Source organism: Sinocyclocheilus anshuiensis, unplaced genomic scaffold (genome assembly GCF_001515605.1).
Source record: "Sinocyclocheilus anshuiensis isolate Anshui unplaced genomic scaffold, SAMN03320099.WGS_v1.1 scaffold1552, whole genome shotgun sequence".
Taxonomy (NCBI): Eukaryota; Metazoa; Chordata; class Actinopteri; order Cypriniformes; family Cyprinidae; genus Sinocyclocheilus; species Sinocyclocheilus anshuiensis.
In genome coordinates, this window is record NW_015554178.1 from 132,410 (window position 1) to 154,627 (window position 22,218).

The window sequence follows — 22,218 nt, forward strand, 5'->3', positions numbered from 1 at the left end:
TAAAAAAAAGGAGTGAATGGATTTTTATCATTGTAGGGTGGTTGTGTCCACACACTGCTCAGATACATTTATATGCAAACACCATGTAAAAGTGAATTTTGCATCCAATGTCTACTTTAAAATTGAAATACAATCTTAATTCAAGTGATGAAGAATTTGGAAAGTATGACAGTAATCAGTGTTGAGTACTACTGTAAGGGTTACCCTGCCTAGTTTACATGTTTAAAAATGATAAACAGTTGAAAACATTAAAAATTTAGAAAAGTAATCAAAAACTAATCAAATGTAATGTTACATTACTTTAATAAAGTAATTGAAAAGTTACACTACTTATTACATTTTAATACACTATTATTACATTTTAAGTAGGGTAACTTGTAATCTGTAACCTATTACATTTCCAAAGTAACCTTCCCAACACTGCCGTTTGTACTCTCAGTGGGAGTATGAGCGCGAGGACCGACCTCCTGTGAGAGCATGTAACACATGGGCTGGTAGGAGCAGCGATAAATCTGAGATCTGGAGAGCTTTTCTCTGGGCCTCACACTGAGCGCATTCCTGAATCTCTGTGGCGATCTCCCTGAGCTACCTGTCTGTGTCCATCCAGTCTATCTGTTTCGTGCACACACACAAACATGCACAGAATCTCATTCAGGATGCAAGGATGGTGGAAACGTTTCCCATCACACTGACACTCACAAAAATAAAAACAGACACTTGGTCAAAAGACTTGCATTTTAAATGGGTCACAGAGCGTAGTGTCATCTCTGTGGAGTCAACTCGCAAAGTCAGGCTCGTGTACGGATGTGGAGAGATAGTGTTTAACGGCTCTGTCAAAATCTCCCACCATCTCCTCTTCCTTCAGTGTCTGCTCACGCCAGTAATTGCCCCGTACATTGCTCTCCTTCTGGAGGGCTTCCACCTGAGGCCAACAAACACACATTTGCACACATATAAATACCCCGAAGCCAAATGAGCTTTTATGCGGCTGTGATTTAGTTCAACTTCGCTCACTGTGACGCTGTCTGGGTTCTCTCCTAACGTCGGAATCTGGGACACAGTTACAGGAACCACAGTCCGCTTCCAAACATCCAGACTGGCCCCCACAACCAGAGCCAGCACCCGTCACTGGGTCCACCGTCTGCGCTCCAAAACGTATGGGAACTAGCCCTGAGAGTCATAATATAGTCTAGGTTAACACCTAGAGATTAATGTAACAGGATTTGGACATTGCTAGTAACCTCCATTACCTTTACCATCTGCATCCTCCATGGTTCCTGCCAGAGGCACCATGCATCCTGACACCCAGTCCAACTGAGCTCCCAGAACTGGGACATGCAAACCCGAGCCTCCAGGGTCAGGATACTCCAACCCGGGGAGAGCTGGCAAGGAGAGCTCAATGCCAGGAAGCTTGATTTCCCCTAAAGGAAGAGAAGAAAGCAAGGAGGCAAAATTAGCATTAGCAGAAATTCAGATGACTGTAAATGTTCAAATTAAAAATAAAAACTTTATTTTATACAATAAAATCTTATAAAAAATTTTAAGGATGCATTAAATTTATCAAAAGTGATAGTCCACGCTTTTACATTGCTAAAAAAGAAATAAAACCTTTCAAACAAATCCTGTTCTTTTGAACAGTTTTTTAATCAAAGATTCCTGTAAAAAAATATAAATAAAAACACAGTATCACAGTTCCCACAAATATATTAAGCGCCACCATTTTCAACATTGATAATAATAATAAACATGCACCAACTCAGCATAGAATGATTTCTGAAGGATCATGTGACACTGAAGTATAAATTACATTCACTGGAATAAATTACATTCAAAAATATATTAAAATAGAAAATAGTTATTTAAAATTGTAATAGTATTTCACAATATTGCTGTTTTTACTGTATTTTTGATCAAATGAATGCAGCCTAGGTGAGTATTACAGACTTTTGAATTGTACCGTATAGCATATTCTTATTTTAATGTTATTTACCTACATAACGACTGTTATCCTAAAAGAAAAATTAATCAAACTGACAAACATTCTGAAAGCTCTTACACTGTTTGAATCCCATATTAAATGACCCTTCACTAAGCTCTGCTCCCCATTGACTTCTGTTGCCTTACAGAACATCCCATAAGAATTAACTGGAGATGTCTATGAACAGCATGGTTTTCAGTAAAATCTGCTCATAAAATGGTAAAAAGTAATTTGATATTAATACTACATGGACTGGAATGAATTGTGACACTGCAAAGTATTTTTGTTAGCCATTTTTCTTAAAGGAAATTGTTAAATTATGCAGTAGTTTGATTTAAAACTGCAGAGACAGCAAATCAGAATGGAGGACAATACTTCAACACACTCACAGTCAACTGAAAATAAAAAAAGCCTAATTTGAAAGTGATTACCAAGTGATTCAAGTGAACTTGACATCACATTTTTGGATAATTTCCATGAAATTTTCTTTAACACTATCCAAACACATAGATTCTCCATAAACATTAGAAAAGAGCAAAAGCGAGTCTGAGAAAATGGTAAACAACAGTTGGCAATCTACATCTGATCAGTTTTTTAGGCAGCTTTTATAGTTTTTAAGGCAGGGCTCAGTAAGGGGCCATTGCATCACAATTTTACCTATCAATAACTGTGCTAATATTGTTAGAATGGTACATTTTTGCATTAACCTAACTTGTTAACTAATGTGCCGATCTTGAGCTGTACAGATGTTTTGTAATAAAGAGCTCCTACCCACCCACTCTACCGCCATTCTCCGCCACACCCCTGGCCTGTTCCTGTACGGCTTCCAGGCGACTCAGCATCTGCGACATACAGAGTTGGCTGCTTTTCCAGGCCTGCTCCAGCTCCAATGTTGCTGCCGAGACTCTGTCCAGGTCACCTTGTGGATCTGCAGCTGCTGAGCTCCACTCCTCACTGAATCCTTGCAGGAGCTCTGCCACCCGCAAGCAAGCGCCCAGAGCCTGGCTGTCCAGCAGAGCCTGGAAACCCCCAGCATGAGGGACCATCTTTCCTCCTCGCACACTGCATCCACCAACCCGTGCCATCCGGCCGCTCAAGGGCTCGATGAAGGACTCACCCAGGAGGAGCCCCCCAACTGGAAGTACAGCCCCTGAACAGAGACACTCATCAATCAGGCTGTTTGAACATGCTGAGACACTTTTTCAACAATCAGAAACGGACCTGTATGGGGATCAAGACTGACGCCGGTGATGAGCACCAGGTCGCCTGTACGTGGGTCTAGCATGGGAGAGGCAATCTGAATAGGCTGCCGCAGGCGCGAGATGGGAAAAGTGTGCACACCTCCCAAAGGATAAACCAATCCTGTTTGTGGATGGATGGTGACTGCCAGATTAGGCACCAAAACACCAGTGTCACAGTCACACATGGGTCCTCCGAACACCAACCTTTGGCCTGAACGAAGCCCCCATAGTTTGGAAGCAGCATGGATTTCAGCATAGCGGGATGGAGGGTACGGAATGAAAGGCAGCAGGGGTGATTCCCATTTTCCCACCTCACCTAAGAAAAGAAACATTGGGTTAGACTTGTGCCGGTATTCGGTAATGCGATATATCCCGGTAATGAATATGCACGATATTGTTATTGTGGGCACTTCTAAATACCGTGAATAATTATATATTACAAATTATTCCGAATTTTGAATGCATTTTAAGAATACTTTTCCCATCAACTGGTCAAAATGCACAACACCGCTGTATGCTGCGTGAAAGAGGCGTGCGCACTCTGATGTAAATAAGCGCGGACGAGAAGCGCATGGCGGAACATGTGAGAGACGCTCTGGATGAAAGCGCACTTTCACTCTCTGACAGCAGATGGCGCTAAACTGCAGAAATAATAGCAATTAATCGCAATATGAAAATTTGATACCGGCATATACCTACATTGAGTTTAATAAAATTTCAAACAACAGTACTTGTGGCACAATGAAGGTTAACTCTACCCTGCTTTCCTTTGAAAAAGCAATTATTTGGGTTACAGTGAGGCACTTACAATAGAAGTGGATGGGGCCAATCTGTAAACAGTAAAATACTCACTTTTTTTAATAGTATAGCCACAAGATGTGAAGAGCGGGCGTGTTAACATGACTGAAGTTTTAAAAAATCACTTACTAGCCTTACACTAAATAGGGTTGCAAAAAGGTGGAACATTTCCAGTAAATTTCGGAAACATTCCAGAAATTTTGGAAACTTTCCAAGATTTTTTTGAATATTCCAGGGATTTTTGGAAAGTTTCCGGATTTTTTTGGAATATTCCAGGGATTTTTGGAAAGTTTCCGGAACTTTACCTGAAATTTTCCACCCCTTTGCAACCCTAACACTAAACTAACCTGTTTGATTCTGAAGTTTAAAGTCTGAAGTTCTTGCCTCAGTGGCAACAGCGAGAACTTTACAGTCCTTAAACATACATACTTTTATCAAATTTAAAATGTGACATTTTTGCTTTTAAATCCCACCAAAAATGGCCCCAGTTACTTCCATTTGAAGTGCTGCACTATAAACTTGATTTATCAAAAAGCAATAAAACATTTTTTTTAATCAGACTACTGTAAACATTAAACCTAAATATAACAAATATTTTATGCAAATAAACAATACTTTATAAATACAAATAAAAAAGTATGAAAATAATAAACTGCAAAATTAATAAAATATTTTACATTTATATCGATATTCATATCACTTCCTTACTTAACCTACTGTTAATATTACAATAAAACTGAAATTTGGTATTCATCACCACTGTGATCATAAACTAAAAAAGCATTGAAATAAACGTTCTGAAAGCTCTTACATTGTTTTAATGAGATCCTATATTAAATGAGCCTTTGCTTAGCCCTGCCCCCTTGGTTACTGTTGCTAGGAACTGTAGGAAGGAGCTGGAGACTGAGAGGAAAAAATACCAGGAAAAACACTCTGTTTAATTAAAGTTATATTCAATTTTGCTTCATTGCCATGACAACATAACATCTAAAATATCAATAAAACTGGCGGGAATAACTCTACAGCTCATATAGACTACTACACAAGTTTAGCAAAAAAATAATGCAAGTACTTTTAAAATAAAAAACTGTACATCCTTCAAAAACTGGCCCCTTGTACTTATATTCTACGCACCTCATCGTAACATCCATTCTTTTTTTTCTTGAGTCTTTTTTCTTTTTTGCTGTAATCAACATTAAGCCACATGTGCTGTCAATTGAGCTTAACTTGTACTGAACTTAGAATATTCATTTAGATGTACTAACTAGCACCCGAGTGACTCATCCACACAAGCATGGGCTGTAAAGACAAGGGTGGAGGAAGCAGGATCAAAGCCCACGTTTCCAGCCACAGGCAGTAGCTTGCCAGTCTGGGGGTGCAGGAAGAAGTCCGGGGGCACTGGCATGCTGTGTCCACTGGCCAGTAACATATGGGCGTTAGAGTTGGGTTGAATTAGGCCTGTGTGGGGGGGGTCTAACATGAACAGCATCACAAGCTCTAACAGCTCCATCAGGAGCTGCGGAGGGAAAAAGAGTGAAATCTTTCTGTGTTTCCGCAGACTTTAATCAATCAGTCATGCCACAGACATGCCAAGTTGAGCCTCAGAAGCTATTTGTCAGGATTTGACCAGCAAAACGTGGGCAATGTTGTAAAATACCTCCACCTAGTGGTGCAAGACTTTTCAAGTCTTATGGCTATTTTCTATTATATTCCACTAGGGGACATGATTGCACAGTAACTGACTGTAAATAGCATTAGGTCTGAATTGCATGGTTAATATCTGTAAACGACTCAGACATATTATTTAAAAGGTCTCACCGATGACGTCTTCCCTACTGAGGACCGATCCAGTAGCAGGGCACAATAGATGTGCTCCAGTGCGCTCTTTAAGCACAACCCAGGCCCCCAGCCTTTGGCTCTCCACTGATACCATCTCAGTCATCTCATCAGACAGCACAGCCACTCGCTCCAGAACACTGCAGTGCACAACATATACAGTAGCTTATGAATCATAGATTAACATAACATTTAAATAACAATGATAATGAAACAATTTATACACTTTAAAGTTTTTTTTTTTTTAAGGAAAAATAATTTATAATGGGTTTACTATGATATTTTGACAAAAACTAATGTTAGGGAATGTCAACACATTGGGATGAGTGGAGGATTTGGGCTTAGAAGTGTGTAATCAGAGGGAGGTACTGAGGGAGGTGAAGGGCAGGCTGGGTAGATCCAGAGGCACGAAGTCAGGCAGACGTTGGTTTTACTGTGGCCTGGCTGTGTCGTGCCCTTCCTGGGCATCAAGGACACCTTGCTGATGCCTCTGCTTATGTTATCTGATGTGCCTCATGAGTTCAGCACTGACATCATACAGTCATGTCTAGTCTAGTTTTCCCCTCCTCTTTTTCCACAATGAAACCTACATTCTTTTAACTCTCTTCATATTATGCTAATGCATGAATATTACTGCAGCCGTGCAGATATATTGGATATACAGCACATCCTAAACAAACAGATTCAGTTTCATCACAGCACCCACTAGACTGTCAATCCTAAAGATCGGATGTGAAAATAAATCACTATTGAGTGCACTCTGAACAAAGCTTTAAGCTACTCACTTCCTTTGTGATTATGGATCTGGAAATGCGATAAGAGGGCTGGGACGAAGATGATACTAAGAGATTCTCAGTTATACAAACTATGTTTTTCTACCAATAATTACAATACAGTCATTGAGAACCTTGACAATTTTGACATTCAGAAACCATTTTGAGTACACACATTCACACACTTAGCTATCTAAATGAAGACACACAATAACATTCTAATGCTTTTAGTTAACACTGATATAAATGACAACAGGTTAATTTGAGCCCTTTGAGGGGTCCTGCCTGGATGTGTACATTTTAAAAATATGACAGCTGAAATAAAATAATCCATCCTATGTGAATAGCCTACCTCGGACAGATCGACAACTTAATTGTAAAACAGTAAATTGTAAAAATCACAGTGATCTGCAGGCCAGTGATAGACTTCAATGATATGAAATAATAATAATAAAAAAGCACCACCATTCAAATGCTTGGGGTTGGTAAGATTTTTAAATGTTTTTGAATGAAGTCTCTTAGAAATCTCTCAGCATGTGCATTTATTTGATTAAAAAGTATAGTAAAAACAGCAATACTGTGAAGTATTTTTGCAATGTAAAATACCTGCTTTCTATTAGAATTTATTTATTTTATAATGTAATCTTTTCAGTGATGGCAAAGCTGAATTTTCAGCATCATTACTCCAGGCTACATTTGTCACAGTCCTTTAGAAATCATTCTAATATGCTGATTTGATGCTCAGTAAACATGGCTTATTGTTATCAATGCTGAAAACAATGTTTTTGCTGCTTAATATTTGTATGGAACTATGATCATTTGTTCATGATTCTTTGATGAATAGAGCTCAAAAGAACAGCATTTATTTGACATATGAACCTTATAAATAACATTATAAATGTCTTTACTGTCACTTTTGATTAATTAAATGTCTCCTTGCTGAAGTGCTAATTTCTTAAAAAAAAAAAAAACTTTATTGTATACTGCCTTCTACATTCACTTTTTTGTTATATCCATTCAATGCATTTTTCTGGCACAATAATGCAATGTCTTCATTTGGAGGCTTTTGTATATATAATATATATGTGATTAAGTGTGATTAATTAATCATTTGATTAATTATTCAAGATTGAATGTTTAATTTGATAATATTGACAGCATTAATGTAGTTATGAACCACTTTTCTGTGGTTTAGAATTTTTCTTTAAGTGTGTCACCAAGTTTCAAACACACACATACACTTGAATAAGCAAGCGGAGATAAAACAGATACATATCTGCCTCTCCATACTGTTGCTTGATGTGTTTAACCCAGAGCGAGGTCTGACCCTCAGCCAACAGTCTCAGAAGCCTCACGCTCTCTCTCAGTCACGCACTGAAGGTCTTCTGCATGGCCCGCTGCGCTCTCATCTCCACCCGCAGGATCTGCAGCTGGCTGTCCAGTAGCTTTGTCAGCTGATTGCCCAGTGCTCTCCGTCACACCATCTCCTGCTGCACCTGCCTCTCCAGACCTTCGGTTTTCCCTCCAAACATCCTCCAGCCAGGGTGGAGCTCTCTCAGCTTCCCCAGCACCACCTGATAGAGCTGTTTCACCTGCACGTTTCCATCAATGAAACAAGTTAACAAAGGAACGCTATACTTACAACTCATTTTACAAGTTAATGCACACACTTCGCCCCAGGGAAGTAACAATTGACTGCTGTATTCCACAAAGTATCATAGTGAAGAGTGAAACCAGAGAGACTGTTAATTACAGCCGAGCATCTCAGAGATGCTATTCAATATGGGTAAATATGTTTGAACTTTACGAGGGTGATATTTAAAGCTCAGAGGGGCGGGAAATAGGCTGTTGTTCACAGTCTATGAGTCTCACCTCTCCTCTGAGCTGGCCGAGACGTATTGTGACAGAAACGCTGTGCTTGAGTAGGATGTCGTAGAAGGTGCTGGAACTGAAGGCTTCGAGATCAACTTGCTCTTCGTAGTCCCAGAATTCATTTGACACCAGAGCCACCGCTGCGGGCAATGTGCGCACAGTCTGTGGGAATTCTAGCTCTGGATGGAGCCAATACAATACCATAGGACAGGCAAATGTGTCACGCCCCAATACATCTCCTGACAATCACTGCATTGAAAGCAAAGAGTAATCTTTGGTAACTGTGTATGATGCTGTCTAGGACTTTAAGTGTTTGTCAAACAGAGATGTGGTTCAGCCAAAACGTCAGTGATATCCTAAAAACTTGAACCATATGAGGGTAAAATAGGTCAGTTTTGCTACAGCCATCATGAATGAATCCTGATATCATGGTTATCTTAAGCAGACAAGGAATCTTAGCAATGGATGTTCAAATGCTAAATGGAGCAAATAAAGAAAAGAGCTTTTGAGATCTTAGGGTAATCGTTTTCTCCTTTATTGTGAAGTACAGGGGGATTCCTTGTAATTTGATACTGTTAAAAAAAAAAGGATGTTATGCCTGAAATCATGTTTGTTCATTTTTAAGCATCTACATTTTTCTATCTATAGACAAAAAGCTTTAATTTATAAAATATTTTTTATTTTCCCAGTTGTTGGATATTAGATACATTACAAATGTCTTTTTTGTTTTTGAGAATACATTATCATATATATTTATATTAGTATTATATATAAAATAACACTATATAAATAATGTCATTTTTACAATATGTGACCCTGGACCACAAAACCAGTCTTAAGTCGCTGGGGTATATTTGTAGAAATAGCCGATATGCCACACCTGTGAGGTGGATGGATTATCTCGGCAAAGGAGAAGTGCTCACTAACACAGATTTAGACAGATTTGTGAACAATATTTGAGAGAAATAGGCCTTTTGTGTACATAGAAGAAGTCTTATATCTTTGAGTTCAGCTCATGAAAAATGGGGGCAAAAACAAAAGTGTTGCGTTTATAATTTTGTTCAGTGTATATATAGTCATTGTTCACTGTTAGTTCCTTATTGTAAAGTGTGAAGTCAAGTCAAGTCAAGTCTGCTTTATTGTCAATTCTTCCACATGTACAGCACATACACACAGAGAATTGAAATTGAGATCCCGCAGCTCTTCGGCGTGCGCAGAGTTTAACTCTAAAAATGTGGTTCTGCCGACATCGAGCAGAAACTCACGACTGTATGCGCGCTTAGAGACAGATAGACGCGACGAATACGTACAAAAACACTGCGATTCACAAGACAAAAAACACGAAAACACCTTTCTGTCGGGAGAGAGAGAAGCCGCAGCGTGTGAACGCGCCGCCATCTTTTAATCATAACACATCGTGAACAATGTTTGTTAGTGTATGTGTTAAGTCTGTGTTAAGTTAGTGTTAGTGTCAAGTCTGTGTAATCTTTTAACTCGTATGGAATGTGATATGGCTGTACATGAGGCATTATAGGGGATGAACCTGGAATGCACAGGGTCAGAGGTGATCTTGTAAGGTAGGTCTAATTGTGTAAGGTAGCAGCATATGTATCCCCTGCTCGTACTAAAAAAGGTTTGCTCATGTATCTGTGGTGTGTGACGTCAGTGGTTACCTCTCTGTACTGAATCCTCAGTCAACCCCACCTGCAGGTTTCGATGTGTTTTTTTCACAGACACCACTCTGGAGCCCTTCGATGAATAGTCGTCCATGTTGTACCTGAGCTGCAGATCACGGTACCTGGCCTGAGCTGGCAGTTTCTCAGGCCAACCGTACTCCCTGAACAGGATCTGTGAGGATGCGGTGTTCAGTCACTTCAATAAGCCAAGCTTTGTTAACCCCAAGTTTTTGTTAAAGCCTCCCTTATCATTTACCAATATTGTGATGCACAGGATTACCACAGCTCCAACTAAAAGCCCACCGATCATCAGCCAATCGGGGCGGAGCAGCAGTTGGCGCCTCTGTGCGATGCCCATGCGAGTCAAATGATGTGGGTCTGAAGGGAAGAAGGGTCCAGTGTCATAACACTCTCCGCCTGCAGGCACTACCCTCACATACTGAAGAGACCAAACAAGAACATCAGTGAATAAACAGACAGAGTGATTGATTTTTTTATTACAACTAACAGATTTTAACTTTTGGTCACACTTTATTTTAAGGTCTAATTCTAGCAATTAATTAACTATTAACTACGACTTTTGCCTCAATAAACTCCTAATTACTGCTTAGTAAAGTAGTTGTTAAGTTTAGGATTAGGATGTAGAATATGGTTATGCAGAATATGTGCTTTATAAGTACTAATAAATAGCCAATATTCTAGCAATTTGCATGCTAATAAACAACTAGTTAATAGCGAGAATCTGTCCATATACTAAAGTGTTACCTAAGTTTTTTCTTTTTTATATGTGAAAGTCTTGGAAACTATTTATCATGTCTTGATTTATTACTTTTGCTACATGTCAGTTGCTTTTTATGTATGATTTCCATTGTTTTTTTCCGTTGTCTCAGACCGAGACTTTCAATCTTCAAACAAGAATAATTGTTAAATATTTAAAATTACGATAAACTAAACAAGGTGAAATAAAAACAATACACAATTTAAATATTTATTGTGTGAAAATTATTTATTAATCACTTTGATTTTTTTAATTCTAATAAAATACAACCGTGTCGTTTTCACAATAACAAACACATTTGCCTGTAAAAGTTTAGATGAGATGAAAATATAAGATGTGATGTGTGGGGAAAACTAAGAAATCAAGTTTCATGCATTAACTCATGAAAAGTGACAGTAAAGACATTTATAATGTTACAAAATTAATGCTGTTCTTTTGAACTTTCTGTTCATCAAAGAATCCTGAAAAATGTATCACTGTTTACACATAACTATTAAGCAGCACAACTGTTTTTAACATTGATAATTATAAGAAATGTTTCTTGAGAACCAAATCAGTTAATTAAATTAATTTCTGAAGGATCATTTGACACTGAAGACTGGACTAATGGCTGCTGAAAATTCAGCTTTGAGTCACATTAATACATTTCATTTTAAAATATATGAAAATAGAAAAGTTATTTTAAATTGTAATAATTTTACTGTTTTTACTGTATTAATATATGTAAAGCTGTTATTTAAGCTGTTAAGTATGAGTGCAAACATATTAGTTGAAAAAACCCTCAAATTTTACTTTTTCATTTAAAACAACTGATTTTAGTTTTTAGTATTTAATTTTTAATTTCTTTAGACTAAATAGTACAGACTTTTAATAACATTTATAATGGTTATCTGCCGTAATGGATTATAATGGTTATCTGCTGTAATGAAAATGGATCATAATACCATGTGCCTATGTTGGTGGCTGCTGAGTTTGAAGGCGTACACCCCAGGCTCATGGAGACTTATGGAAAAAAGGCAGTGGGCAGATCGTGCCAGTTCTTGGTCCTGTGCCAATAATCTGAAGGGACCCAAGTCAAACGCAGCATTAGTGTTGTACAAGCTGTCTCTGTGGAAAAAGCAGCATTCCCTCTGTGACAATCTGGGACAGTGAAAATGGATGGGCAGCAGATGAATCACATGTCAGCATGTACTTACACATCATACTGAGGATAGTGCTGTTGGGTCACGGTAAAAAGAAGAATGTCTTCCAGACATAGACATGCTGTTGGGTTCAAGACTCCTCCAGGCCTCATATCGGATGTACCGAACACTGATGATTTACTGGACCAATGAGAGTCCCAATCTTCCTCTTTGTCTTTGATGTTTCCTAATAAAACGTATCTCATTAAACATGTCTAATACACTGGTTGTGTGTATATATAATACACATTGATGTATTAGATACCTTGGTCTGTATCTAGGGGCCCAAAATGGCTGTTGGTTTGCTGGCTATGGGCCAGAATAAACCTCCTGACCTCCACAGGGACAGCATTAAGCAGACCAAAGAAGCCTGCCTCTGCACAATGGCAAACAGAGAGCAGGCTGCTGATAAACTGTGGTCACAAAACCCTCTCTAATTCCTGCCCTTGTCTCTGGCCACTCACCCCGTGTTTGCACTGTGTACACAGGCCTGGAGAAGTTGAGATGAACGTTGCATTCCAAGCTCCCACGGGAGTCCCAGTGTTTGAGGACAGTCTCCAGCATGCTTCCAGACATGCTCACCTTTTAAGAAAACACAAGGGTAGTTTAATGACAAATAGGTCAGAGTGTTATCCTACCGCTATTTGTGCTAAGCTCTCACTTGTGTGTAAACAGGGCTGTATTACACTCTCAATGTCCTGTGCAAGTCCCTCACATTGTGTACTTTGTTGTAAAGTTATCCAGTCATACTGTGTTTCCTTTCTTTTTTGCACTTTTTGGATTATGACACTTGAAAGAAGGAATAAAAAACTCAAAAGATCCAAGTTTTTGCTTGCTGTTGAGGATCTGTACAGTCATGTCATAACTGTGACACTACTTACATTTCCATGGAGTTATTATCAAAAAAAATCTACACTTGAATTTTTTTCTCATTTTTATTATTTAATTTTACTACATTTTATTTCAAATTATGTTGATTTATGAAATTATGATAAATGTTTCAAAATCATAACAAAGCTTTGTTGTTATTTTTAAATGAAAGTAAAACTTAAATGATCAAAAATTGTTTTCGTTAACTGAAATATAGCTGAAATAAAATATAAATATTACATGAAAAACTTTGTAAAAAATCTAAATAACAAAAACTAAATTACAAACGCACATAAATGTACTAGACTAAAAAATAAAATGAAAACGAATTCAAAATATTAATAAATATAATAACAGTATAAAGAAAACAAAAATAGCACTGCAACAGACTTTTCATGCAGCAAAATTACATCCATATTGGAAATACAATCACATTAATCAATTAATCATACCTGAATATTATATTTCTGACAAAAATTACTTTGCTGTATTTTTGTTTGTTTTTTTGACAGGCTACAATGCTTAAATGCATGCACCTTAAAATATACCCCTATTACTCCTAACATGAAAAAGTGAGAGGTTTTCAATTGTATTTGTCAGTAAATAAATTTAATAAATGGAAAAGTTAGACATGTAATTTATTTATCAAGATGTTATGAAACAAATGACATACAATTGTACTATCTGGGGGAAAACCTGATGTTACCCCAAGACCAGACACTACTACAGTATGAGGTGGTCACCATGTTTTGGGCCTCCTTACTAACATTTAATCATGATGTGGATGGACTATAGGCCTGACCTGTTGATTAGACTCTAGTGTAGAGCAGGTAAAGGCTTCCAGTGCAAACCAGCTGCAGAACTGGACTCAGGATGCTCCGGCACCAGCCCACACACTCGACCCTGTCTGGCTCAGGCCTGGACAGCCCTCTGCAAGCACACAGGCCCAGGGAACCATCATAACCCTCATACATCTCAGGAGATGGACATACCTGGGGGGTGCAACAATTGACATATTGCTCAACTGGGTCATAAGTCACACATCACGTTCAGTGATACACAAGTGGCCTCTATGTGTGTGATAAAAGTTCACGGAGAAAGGTATTTTGCTTTAGAGGTCACTGACTTGCTGGTCAACCATTGAACACTAAGAAGATTGGATGTCCTTCATGAGCAAAATAACCAAGTTGTCACGCACCATTCATAAAATTTTGAATGGCGATGACTAAATGGCGAGTATGTCATCATCACAGTGCAAACAGCATGACTGCAATACAGGTTTCTCAATATTACCTCAGTTTCCTCTGTCCTAGTGGACGCTCACCTGCTGAGAGCAATACTGTTTCCACTGCTTGTGGTCCAGACATTCTCCATGCTGGTTACGTGCTCTTCCATCCTTGCAGATCTCATAGACCTTCAACACACAGTCTTCTCCTTTCTGTGTGTATCCCAAAGTACATGGACACTGTCCGTCACTGGCCTACATTCAGGATTAGGAAGACGGCAGCCATTAGAGACAATAAATCCTGACTGAATTCCCTAGTGACTAGTAACTGATGAGAGCATTGAAGAGCATTCAGCAGTCAGTGAGAGTGGTAACCAGACTCCCACCAGACTGAAACATGAGCATCTGAGCAGAGGTCTGCAGATTGCTTCTCCACAATTAGCTACAAATGCATGGGAACTTGTGTAAACAATGCAATAAGTTGTTACCTGAAAGACTTGACCCTCTTGCAAACATGTACAGTTGTCTTGTCCAGGCAGAGGCTGCTGTGACCAGGGTCCACAGGGCAGGCAATTGCCCAAGGCTTCTCTAGGTCCATAGTGATGTGGTGGGCAGCTGATACAGTCATTTATGGACGTGGCCCAAAAACTTGGTCCAAATGTTCCTCTGGGATATGGAACTGGACCCTCACCTCCCTCTGGGTAGTAAAACCCTTCAAAGTGTACAAAATTAGAAGGATAATCTTGCTCCAATTATCAAACTCAATTTCATTCTTAAAGGAATAATTTACCCAAAAATGAAAATGTACTCACTCACAGAACAAACCAAAATGAAGATGAGTTTGTTTCCTCATCAGAACAATTTTGGAGAAATTTAGCATTTCATTGCTAGTACATGGTGCTAGTACATTCCAGGCTGGATTACTGTAATTCTCTATATATTGGGATTAGCCAATCAGCTCTGTCCCGATTACAGTTAGTTCAAAATGCAGCAGCCAGACTGCTTACGGGTACTCGAAAACGGGACCACATCACTCCAAATTTACACTCTCTTCACTGGTTACCAGTGCGCCACAGAATTGATTTTAAAATTTTACTCATAGTGTACAAATCTCTGAATGGTATGGCCCCATCTTACCTTTCTGACCTGCTGATTGAACATTTTCCCACTCACTTCGATGGCATAACATCTCTAGCTAAATCATGTTATTGCCCAGACAGCCATGGTACAAAATGAATGGAGCAAACTACAATGACGTAGTGCTTTAGAAGATCACTTTGGTCTTCCAAACAGAGACAGCTGGTTATCCCTAGGTCGAAGTATAAGTGTAGAGGTGACCGTGCATTCTCTGTAGTTGCCCCCAGACTCTGGAATGAATTACCTATCACAATCAGACTTGCCCCCTCTGTATCTGCTTTTAAATCTAGCTTAAAAACGTATTTGTTTGACAAGGCTTATAATCTGTATTAACACTTTCCTGCCTTACATTTTATTGTTTTTTATTATACTTTGTGTATTTTTAAGTAAATGTGTTTTTGTGTTTTCATTTTTTATTTTGTTGTAAAGCACATTGGACAACCATGGGTTGTAATTAATGGTGCTATATAAATAAATTTGCCATTGCCAAAATTTGCCATTGCTAGTTCACCAATGGAGTGAATGGATGCCGTCAGAATGAGTCCAAACTGCTGATAAAAAATTTCAATAATCCACAAGTAATCCACATGACTCCAGTTCATCAATGAATGTCTTGTGAATTAAAAAGCTGTTTGTTTGTTTGTCCATCATATAATCCATCAAACAAATCAAAATCCTCCATCAAACAAATCAAACAATTTAAAAAAAGCATTTTAACTTTAAATCGTCAGAAGCATCTGCCTTTATTATGAGTTTATTGATGAAACATCGTAATTATGAATACAAACACGCAGCTTTCACTTCACAAGATGTTAATTGATGGACTGGAGTTGTGTGGATTACTTATGGATTGCTATGATGCTTTTATCAGCTGTTTGAACTCTCATTCTGACGGCACCCATTCACTGCAGAGGATCCATTGGTGAGCAAGTGATGTGATGGTAAATTTCTCCAGATCTGTTCAGATGAAGAAACAAACTAATCTACATCTCCGATGGCCTGAGGGTGAGTACATTTTCAGCAAATTTTAATATTTGGTTGACTTATTCTTTAAGTTTTTCTTCAAATATGGAATTTTTGGCAAAGTGAACTTTTAGAAAAGAAGCTTTTAAAACACTTTTCACACTCTAACTAATTGACTTGGTCTTCTAACAATGTCTTCCACTGTGGATGAAAATACATTTAAAAGATATTGGGGGAAAAAGTCTGAAGTCTTGATAAGGAACATTTCATAACTAGCACTGTGTCCTAATACACACTTGCATTTACTTTTTGAATATTTTTACAAAAATACATCATGGTTGGAAATGGCTTGCAATTAAATGATCACAAGTGAAAATTTTAACACAATAAATATCAAAATGATTACTTCACTCTTTTTAGATCATTGTAATTTAAAATAATTTTATAATGCATTTTCAGAGTTTAACAGAAAAAGGGTAAAACATTATTATTTGTATTATTAAAATACACATAAAATTAGCCAAAATATATGATCAATGCATGGTAAAGAGCTGAAGACAGTTGTCTTGTTTACACTGTATTAAAAATTAACCCCTGGGACTCTAATAAACACCCACTAGATGCATTTTCAGGTTGTAATTAATGGTGCTATATAAATAAATTTGCCATTGCCAAAATTTGCCATTGCTAGTTCACCAATGGAGTGAATGGATGCCGTCAGAATGAGTCCAAACTGCTGATAAAAAATTTCAATAATCCACAAGTAATCCACATGACTCCAGTTCATCAATGAATGTCTTGTGAATTAAAAAGCTGTTTGTTTGTTTGTCCATCATATAATCCATCAAACAAATCAAAATCCTCCATCAAACAAATCAAACAATTTAAAAAAAGCATTTTAACTTTAAATCGTCAGAAGCATCTGCCTTTATTATGAGTTTATTGATGAAACATCGTAATTATGAATACAAACACGCAGCTTTCACTTCACAAGATGTTAATTGATGGACTGGAGTTGTGTGGATTACTTATGGATTGCTATGATGCTTTTATCAGCTGTTTGAACTCTCATTCTGACGGCACCCATTCACTGCAGAGGATCCATTGGTGAGCAAGTGATGTGATGGTAAATTTCTCCAGATCTGTTCAGATGAAGAAACAAACTAATCTACATCTCCGATGGCCTGAGGGTGAGTACATTTTCAGCAAATTTTAATATTTGGTTGACTTATTCTTTAAGTTTTTCTTCAAATATGGAATTTTTGGCAAAGTGAACTTTTAGAAAAGAAGCTTTTAAAACACTTTTCACACTCTAACTAATTGACTTGGTCTTCTAACAATGTCTTCCACTGTGGATGAAAATACATTTAAAAGATATTGGGGGAAAAAGTCTGAAGTCTTGATAAGGAACATTTCATAACTAGCACTGTGTCCTAATACACACTTGCATTTACTTTTTGAATATTTTTACAAAAATACATCATGGTTGGAAATGGCTTGCAATTAAATGATCACAAGTGAAAATTTTAACACAATAAATATCAAAATGATTACTTCACTCTTTTTAGATCATTGTAATTTAAAATAATTTTATAATGCATTTTCAGAGTTTAACAGAAAAAGGGTAAAACATTATTATTTGTATTATTAAAATACACATAAAATTAGCCAAAATATATGATCAATGCATGGTAAAGAGCTGAAGACAGTTGTCTTGTTTACACTGTATTAAAAATTAACCCCTGGGACTCTAATAAACACCCACTAGATGCATTTTCACATCCTCAGGTCCCAGAAAAATTCAAGTTACCTGGTTTGCAGGAAGATCTTTCAGGAAGTCTTAGAGTTACGTTTGATCCAACAGCAGTGCTCAGTCTTGGGGCAAGGAACCAGCAAAGTAGGTAAGGAACCAGCAAAGGTAGGCCAGCAGAGGCAAACCCTGAATGAGCACATCATGTCAATTTGCTGTCCAGGGCTCAGAGACAGCTTGAAGGCATACAGGAAGCTCTCTCCCTGCCATGCTGAATGATTCATGAACAGTCTAGAGATAAAGTATCACACATGCCAATAGGTAGAAAGATGCAACCTGATGCTGCCAGTTCAGATTACAGGCCACATTGAAACCATGAAACTGATTAATGATTTTGGCTGTGCTTTAAATGTCTTTCAGCACATCTGAAAAACATTAAATCAGTCACAAGTTGCAGTCGTATGAGAAAAAGTCCTATCTGAAATTTGTTACTAGTGTGCACTTTCTGAAATGCTTTGGCAGGAGAAGAGAACATTCCAGGCACTCTGTATTCTAACAAGCAGTGGGACGCTAAAACAACAAACCTTGTTTTTCAAATCCTTTGGCTTCATTCATTTGATGCGCACCCAGAAGGTGAGAAGGCCATGGTCAGCCTAGTAAACCGATTGCGATATCTGGGTTAAAGTTGAATCTGCAGGATCCAGAACCCTATATTAGTATAAACAAGCTTGAATTCACACAAAATATTTACATCTTTGAACTGTGCAAGGAAATCATATCTTGCATTGACAATGCAAACCGGTCATAAAATTTGAAGTGAAAAACAATATTTTAAAAAGTATGAATCTATCCAATTAAAGACTATGCTTACCACACTTATGACATATTTTTTTTGTAATGTGCTTCAAAAATCAGTGAACTTGGACCCTGAATTACTTTAGCTGAGTGTGTGTGGACTATGACCTAATGGTGACTTCAATTATGTAATATATATTTTCACATTTCACACACTTCTAGCCCTACGTAAGAATGAACTCAATGACTAGGTAGTAGGTAGCTTTAGTGTTGCAGTCGTAAAATGGTAATATGATAAAAACAATGATAAAATAAAAATAATAAAACCACATGATTATATAGTTAGACTACTTATTAACTGATGCCCATTCCCACAAAACAACCTGTTGCACAATTTGTTATCACAAGTTTAACTCAATATCGTGTTTCCAAACATGGAGAGTTATCCTGCAGTCCCTTCCTGGAGAACAACTGAAGAGTTCAGATGCAAAAGCATTTTTCTCAGGCTCCTATGTTTATGTTCAGTTATTTCACTTTAATGACAATGAAAATAATATATTCATTGCCACATAGGAGCCTGATAAAAATGCTAATTTTAGAAGAAAATTTCAAACGGCACTTTTAGAGGCTTTGCATCTGAGCTCTTCATCTGTGTCCGTATTTAAAGGTGCAATAGGTGATTGTCTTCAGAAACATTTTTTGTTATGCTGGTTGAAAGTCTCTTCACATCCCGATAGCAATCATTAAGTTAAGTGGCCTAAATGTATTTGTCTGTATTTATATATTCTGTGGAAGGCGTAGGATCAAGAAATGTTCGTCCAATCAAAACGCTCGGTCCAAGCGTTTTAATTAGCTTTCCTACCTGTCTGTCAGCGTATGTATTAGCATACCTCTGCACACCGGTTCGCGCAGACAGGATACGTCATCAGCACGTTCACGCACGCTGTGCAGACAGAGCGAGGATGGCAGGCAAACATCAACAACCCGATCTTCCTTCCTGGTATTGTAGTACTTTTAAAGATTTCTCACCGGTGAATGACACATGATGTAGCCCAGCGGTTAATCTAGTACTTGCGCCCCCCAGCTCTGCATATTGTGCATGTCTCGCTTACACACCCGATTCAGATAACCAGCTCGTTAGAAGTGAGCTATGTGCATGAACTGTGTTCCGATCGATATGATCCCTACACAGTGTTCATTGCTCCCTACTCCCTGAGTGGGGGAAATCCGTTGAAGTTTACTTCACTTCGGAACATGGGCTGGAATTGGTAACCTGATGTAGCCTATTGTAGTAATGTTGTTTCTGGCCTGTGAGCGTAAATGCGTTCAGGGGGCGTGGCTTTGGACGGCGATTGCAGGGAGGGTGGGACCTTCGCTTTCAGTGCTATCAGGCTAAAGTTAGCATTTTCCAAGATCTCCTACTGCACCTTTAAAGATCTACTTCACTAGCGATGCAAGCGTCGCTATGACTCGCTAAACTCCTGACGCCTAGGTTCCTGTGGCACGAGCCACAAGTAAAATACAGTTTTGCCCTAAAAAAATCTTACTGGTAAATAAATACTTGTCCGAAAAAGGAATATACCGTGTACCAACCTGAGAAACATTTTACCTGGATTTTTGTAGAATTCATGTTGTGTGTCTGCTATTTCTTTTCTGATGATTTAAAGCACGAATAAATCACTTAATAGAGTCGGCGCTTTCCAATGAATACGTCAGACGTGGGCTGAATCAGTACGTGATAACCTGAATCATTTGAACAGTTCACTCACGAACTGAATCGTTTAGAGCTAGTTCTCAGCAAAGCGGTAACGGAAAACCTTGAGAACAAACCAACGCTGTAACAATATAGTGCTGTCAAACGATTAATCGCATCCAAAATAAAAGTTTTTGTTTATATGATTGTTTTGTTTGGTTACATAGAATATGTGTGTATACTGTGTATATTTTTTATGTATATATAAATACACACACATGAATGTATATATTTAAGAAAAATATGTTATGTTTATATATTAAATATATTTATATATAATATAAATTATGAATATACATTTATACTTGTAAATACATGTAAATATTTTCAAAATATATGTGTGTGTATTTAAATATACATAAATATACACAGTACACACAAATAAACAAAAAACAACAACTTTTATTTAGGATGCGATTCATCTTTTGACAGCACTAAATAATAGTGATAATAATAATAATAAGAAGAAGAAGAATATTCACTTCACTGAAACGAACCATGCAAATGCATCTTAGTGTTTGTCGGCGATTAAGAACATTTTTATTAAGTGTTTCACGTGAATTTGTCTTTTCTAAGACAAAGGACGCTAAATTTGTGAATGAATGCAATGAGAGCTCTGCTGAAGTGTATAAAGTCTGTTTAGTTTCCATTCGTTTTTAGGTTAGTGATAAGATATAACTTCACAGCCAACTTTTTTTTTCAGATAAGAAATGTAACTAGTGATACACTAATAATATTAGGAAATAAGGAAAAGGTAAAAGTGCACCATAACTGCACGATGGCATAACATCTCTAGCTAAATCATGTTATTGCCCAGACAGCCATGGTACAAAATGAATGGAGCAAACTACAATGACGTAGTGCTTTAGATTTGCTCAACCCATTACCCAATACACAAAACAGAATGTTTGGTAACTAATAAAACTATGGCATTTGTATAGCAAAAATTCCTTGTGCACTGTTTGTTCTTGCCTAATGCTCACTTATACAGCTGCCAGAGAGTGGGGTCTAAAGAATAACCAAATGTTCAAAGTAAGCTGCTTTGTATTATATCACTAGCTATGACCCATAGACTCAAAGCAAACCTAACCTAAGTACAAACAAACAGCACCTTTGTTCATGGAGCCAGAGATAATGCAGCAAGCACAGGCCTGGAGGGTTCATTCTCTGTAATGTATTTCTGTGTCATTGCTGTGGGAAAGCCAAGTAGGACTCAATATGACTGATAAAACTAAGCCAAATTTCATGCAGTTAAGTTCACAGCCAACATAAGTCCTGGGACAGAGCATCCACATTTGAAATGAAACATATTCCAACAGCATTGACCTCGCCTGACTTGGAATTGCGTCAGTATTGGCCTTGATGTGACATCACTGAATACTTTGAATTTGTGTTGTTGGAAGAGAGCAGATTTGAAGAGTCCAATCGGCAAAATACCTTTAGGTTCCTTGCGCCTATCGTTATCAAACTGACCCTCCACGTGGTATGTGTTGACACAGATGAAGAGCAGGACAACCTCTGATAAGGGAATGCTTTAAATGTGGACCCTGAGAAGAAATTCTCATTTTTTCATCAACAGGTAAGAGCCAAAT

At 37.8% G+C, this 22,218-nt stretch overlaps 2 protein-coding genes across 3 annotated transcripts in view; both read right to left on the bottom strand.

The window, feature by feature from the left end:
• LOC107670965 (uncharacterized) overlaps positions 1-13,851 on the bottom strand; it is a 22,952-nt gene extending 9,101 nt beyond the window's left edge. The window contains 19 exon segments of the mRNA XM_016463780.1: positions 465-612; positions 785-922; positions 1,015-1,120; positions 1,122-1,170; positions 1,251-1,421; positions 2,754-3,128; positions 3,200-3,538; positions 5,305-5,488; positions 5,490-5,533; positions 5,836-5,993; positions 7,917-8,218; positions 8,499-8,677; positions 10,172-10,346; positions 10,431-10,613; positions 11,897-12,059; positions 12,149-12,320; positions 12,399-12,509; positions 12,598-12,715; positions 13,806-13,851. Of these exon segments, the coding sequence (XP_016319266.1) occupies positions 465-612; positions 785-922; positions 1,015-1,120; positions 1,122-1,170; positions 1,251-1,421; positions 2,754-3,128; positions 3,200-3,538; positions 5,305-5,488; positions 5,490-5,533; positions 5,836-5,993; positions 7,917-8,218; positions 8,499-8,677; positions 10,172-10,346; positions 10,431-10,613; positions 11,897-12,059; positions 12,149-12,320; positions 12,399-12,509; positions 12,598-12,709 (3,109 nt within the window). The 5' untranslated portion in view covers positions 12,710-12,715; positions 13,806-13,851.
• On the bottom strand, positions 13,796-18,782 carry LOC107670964 (uncharacterized). 2 transcript variants are annotated; one of them, XM_016463779.1, is made up of 5 exons: positions 18,663-18,782; positions 18,139-18,267; positions 14,717-14,940; positions 14,328-14,483; positions 13,796-13,995 (listed from the first exon to the last, which is right to left on the bottom strand). In XM_016463779.1, exons 1-5 carry the CDS (start codon positions 18,691-18,693, stop codon positions 13,813-13,815), a joined length of 723 nt encoding a protein of 240 aa, XP_016319265.1. In that variant the 5' UTR covers positions 18,694-18,782; the 3' UTR covers positions 13,796-13,812. The 2 variants fall into 2 exon arrangements, 1 of the variants encoding a protein (XP_016319265.1); XR_001632141.1 differs by lacking the exons at positions 13,796-13,995; positions 14,328-14,483; positions 14,717-14,940; positions 18,663-18,782 and adding an exon at positions 15,521-15,595 and having other exon boundaries at positions 18,139-18,218.
• Between the last annotated feature and the right edge of the window lie 3,436 nt (positions 18,783-22,218).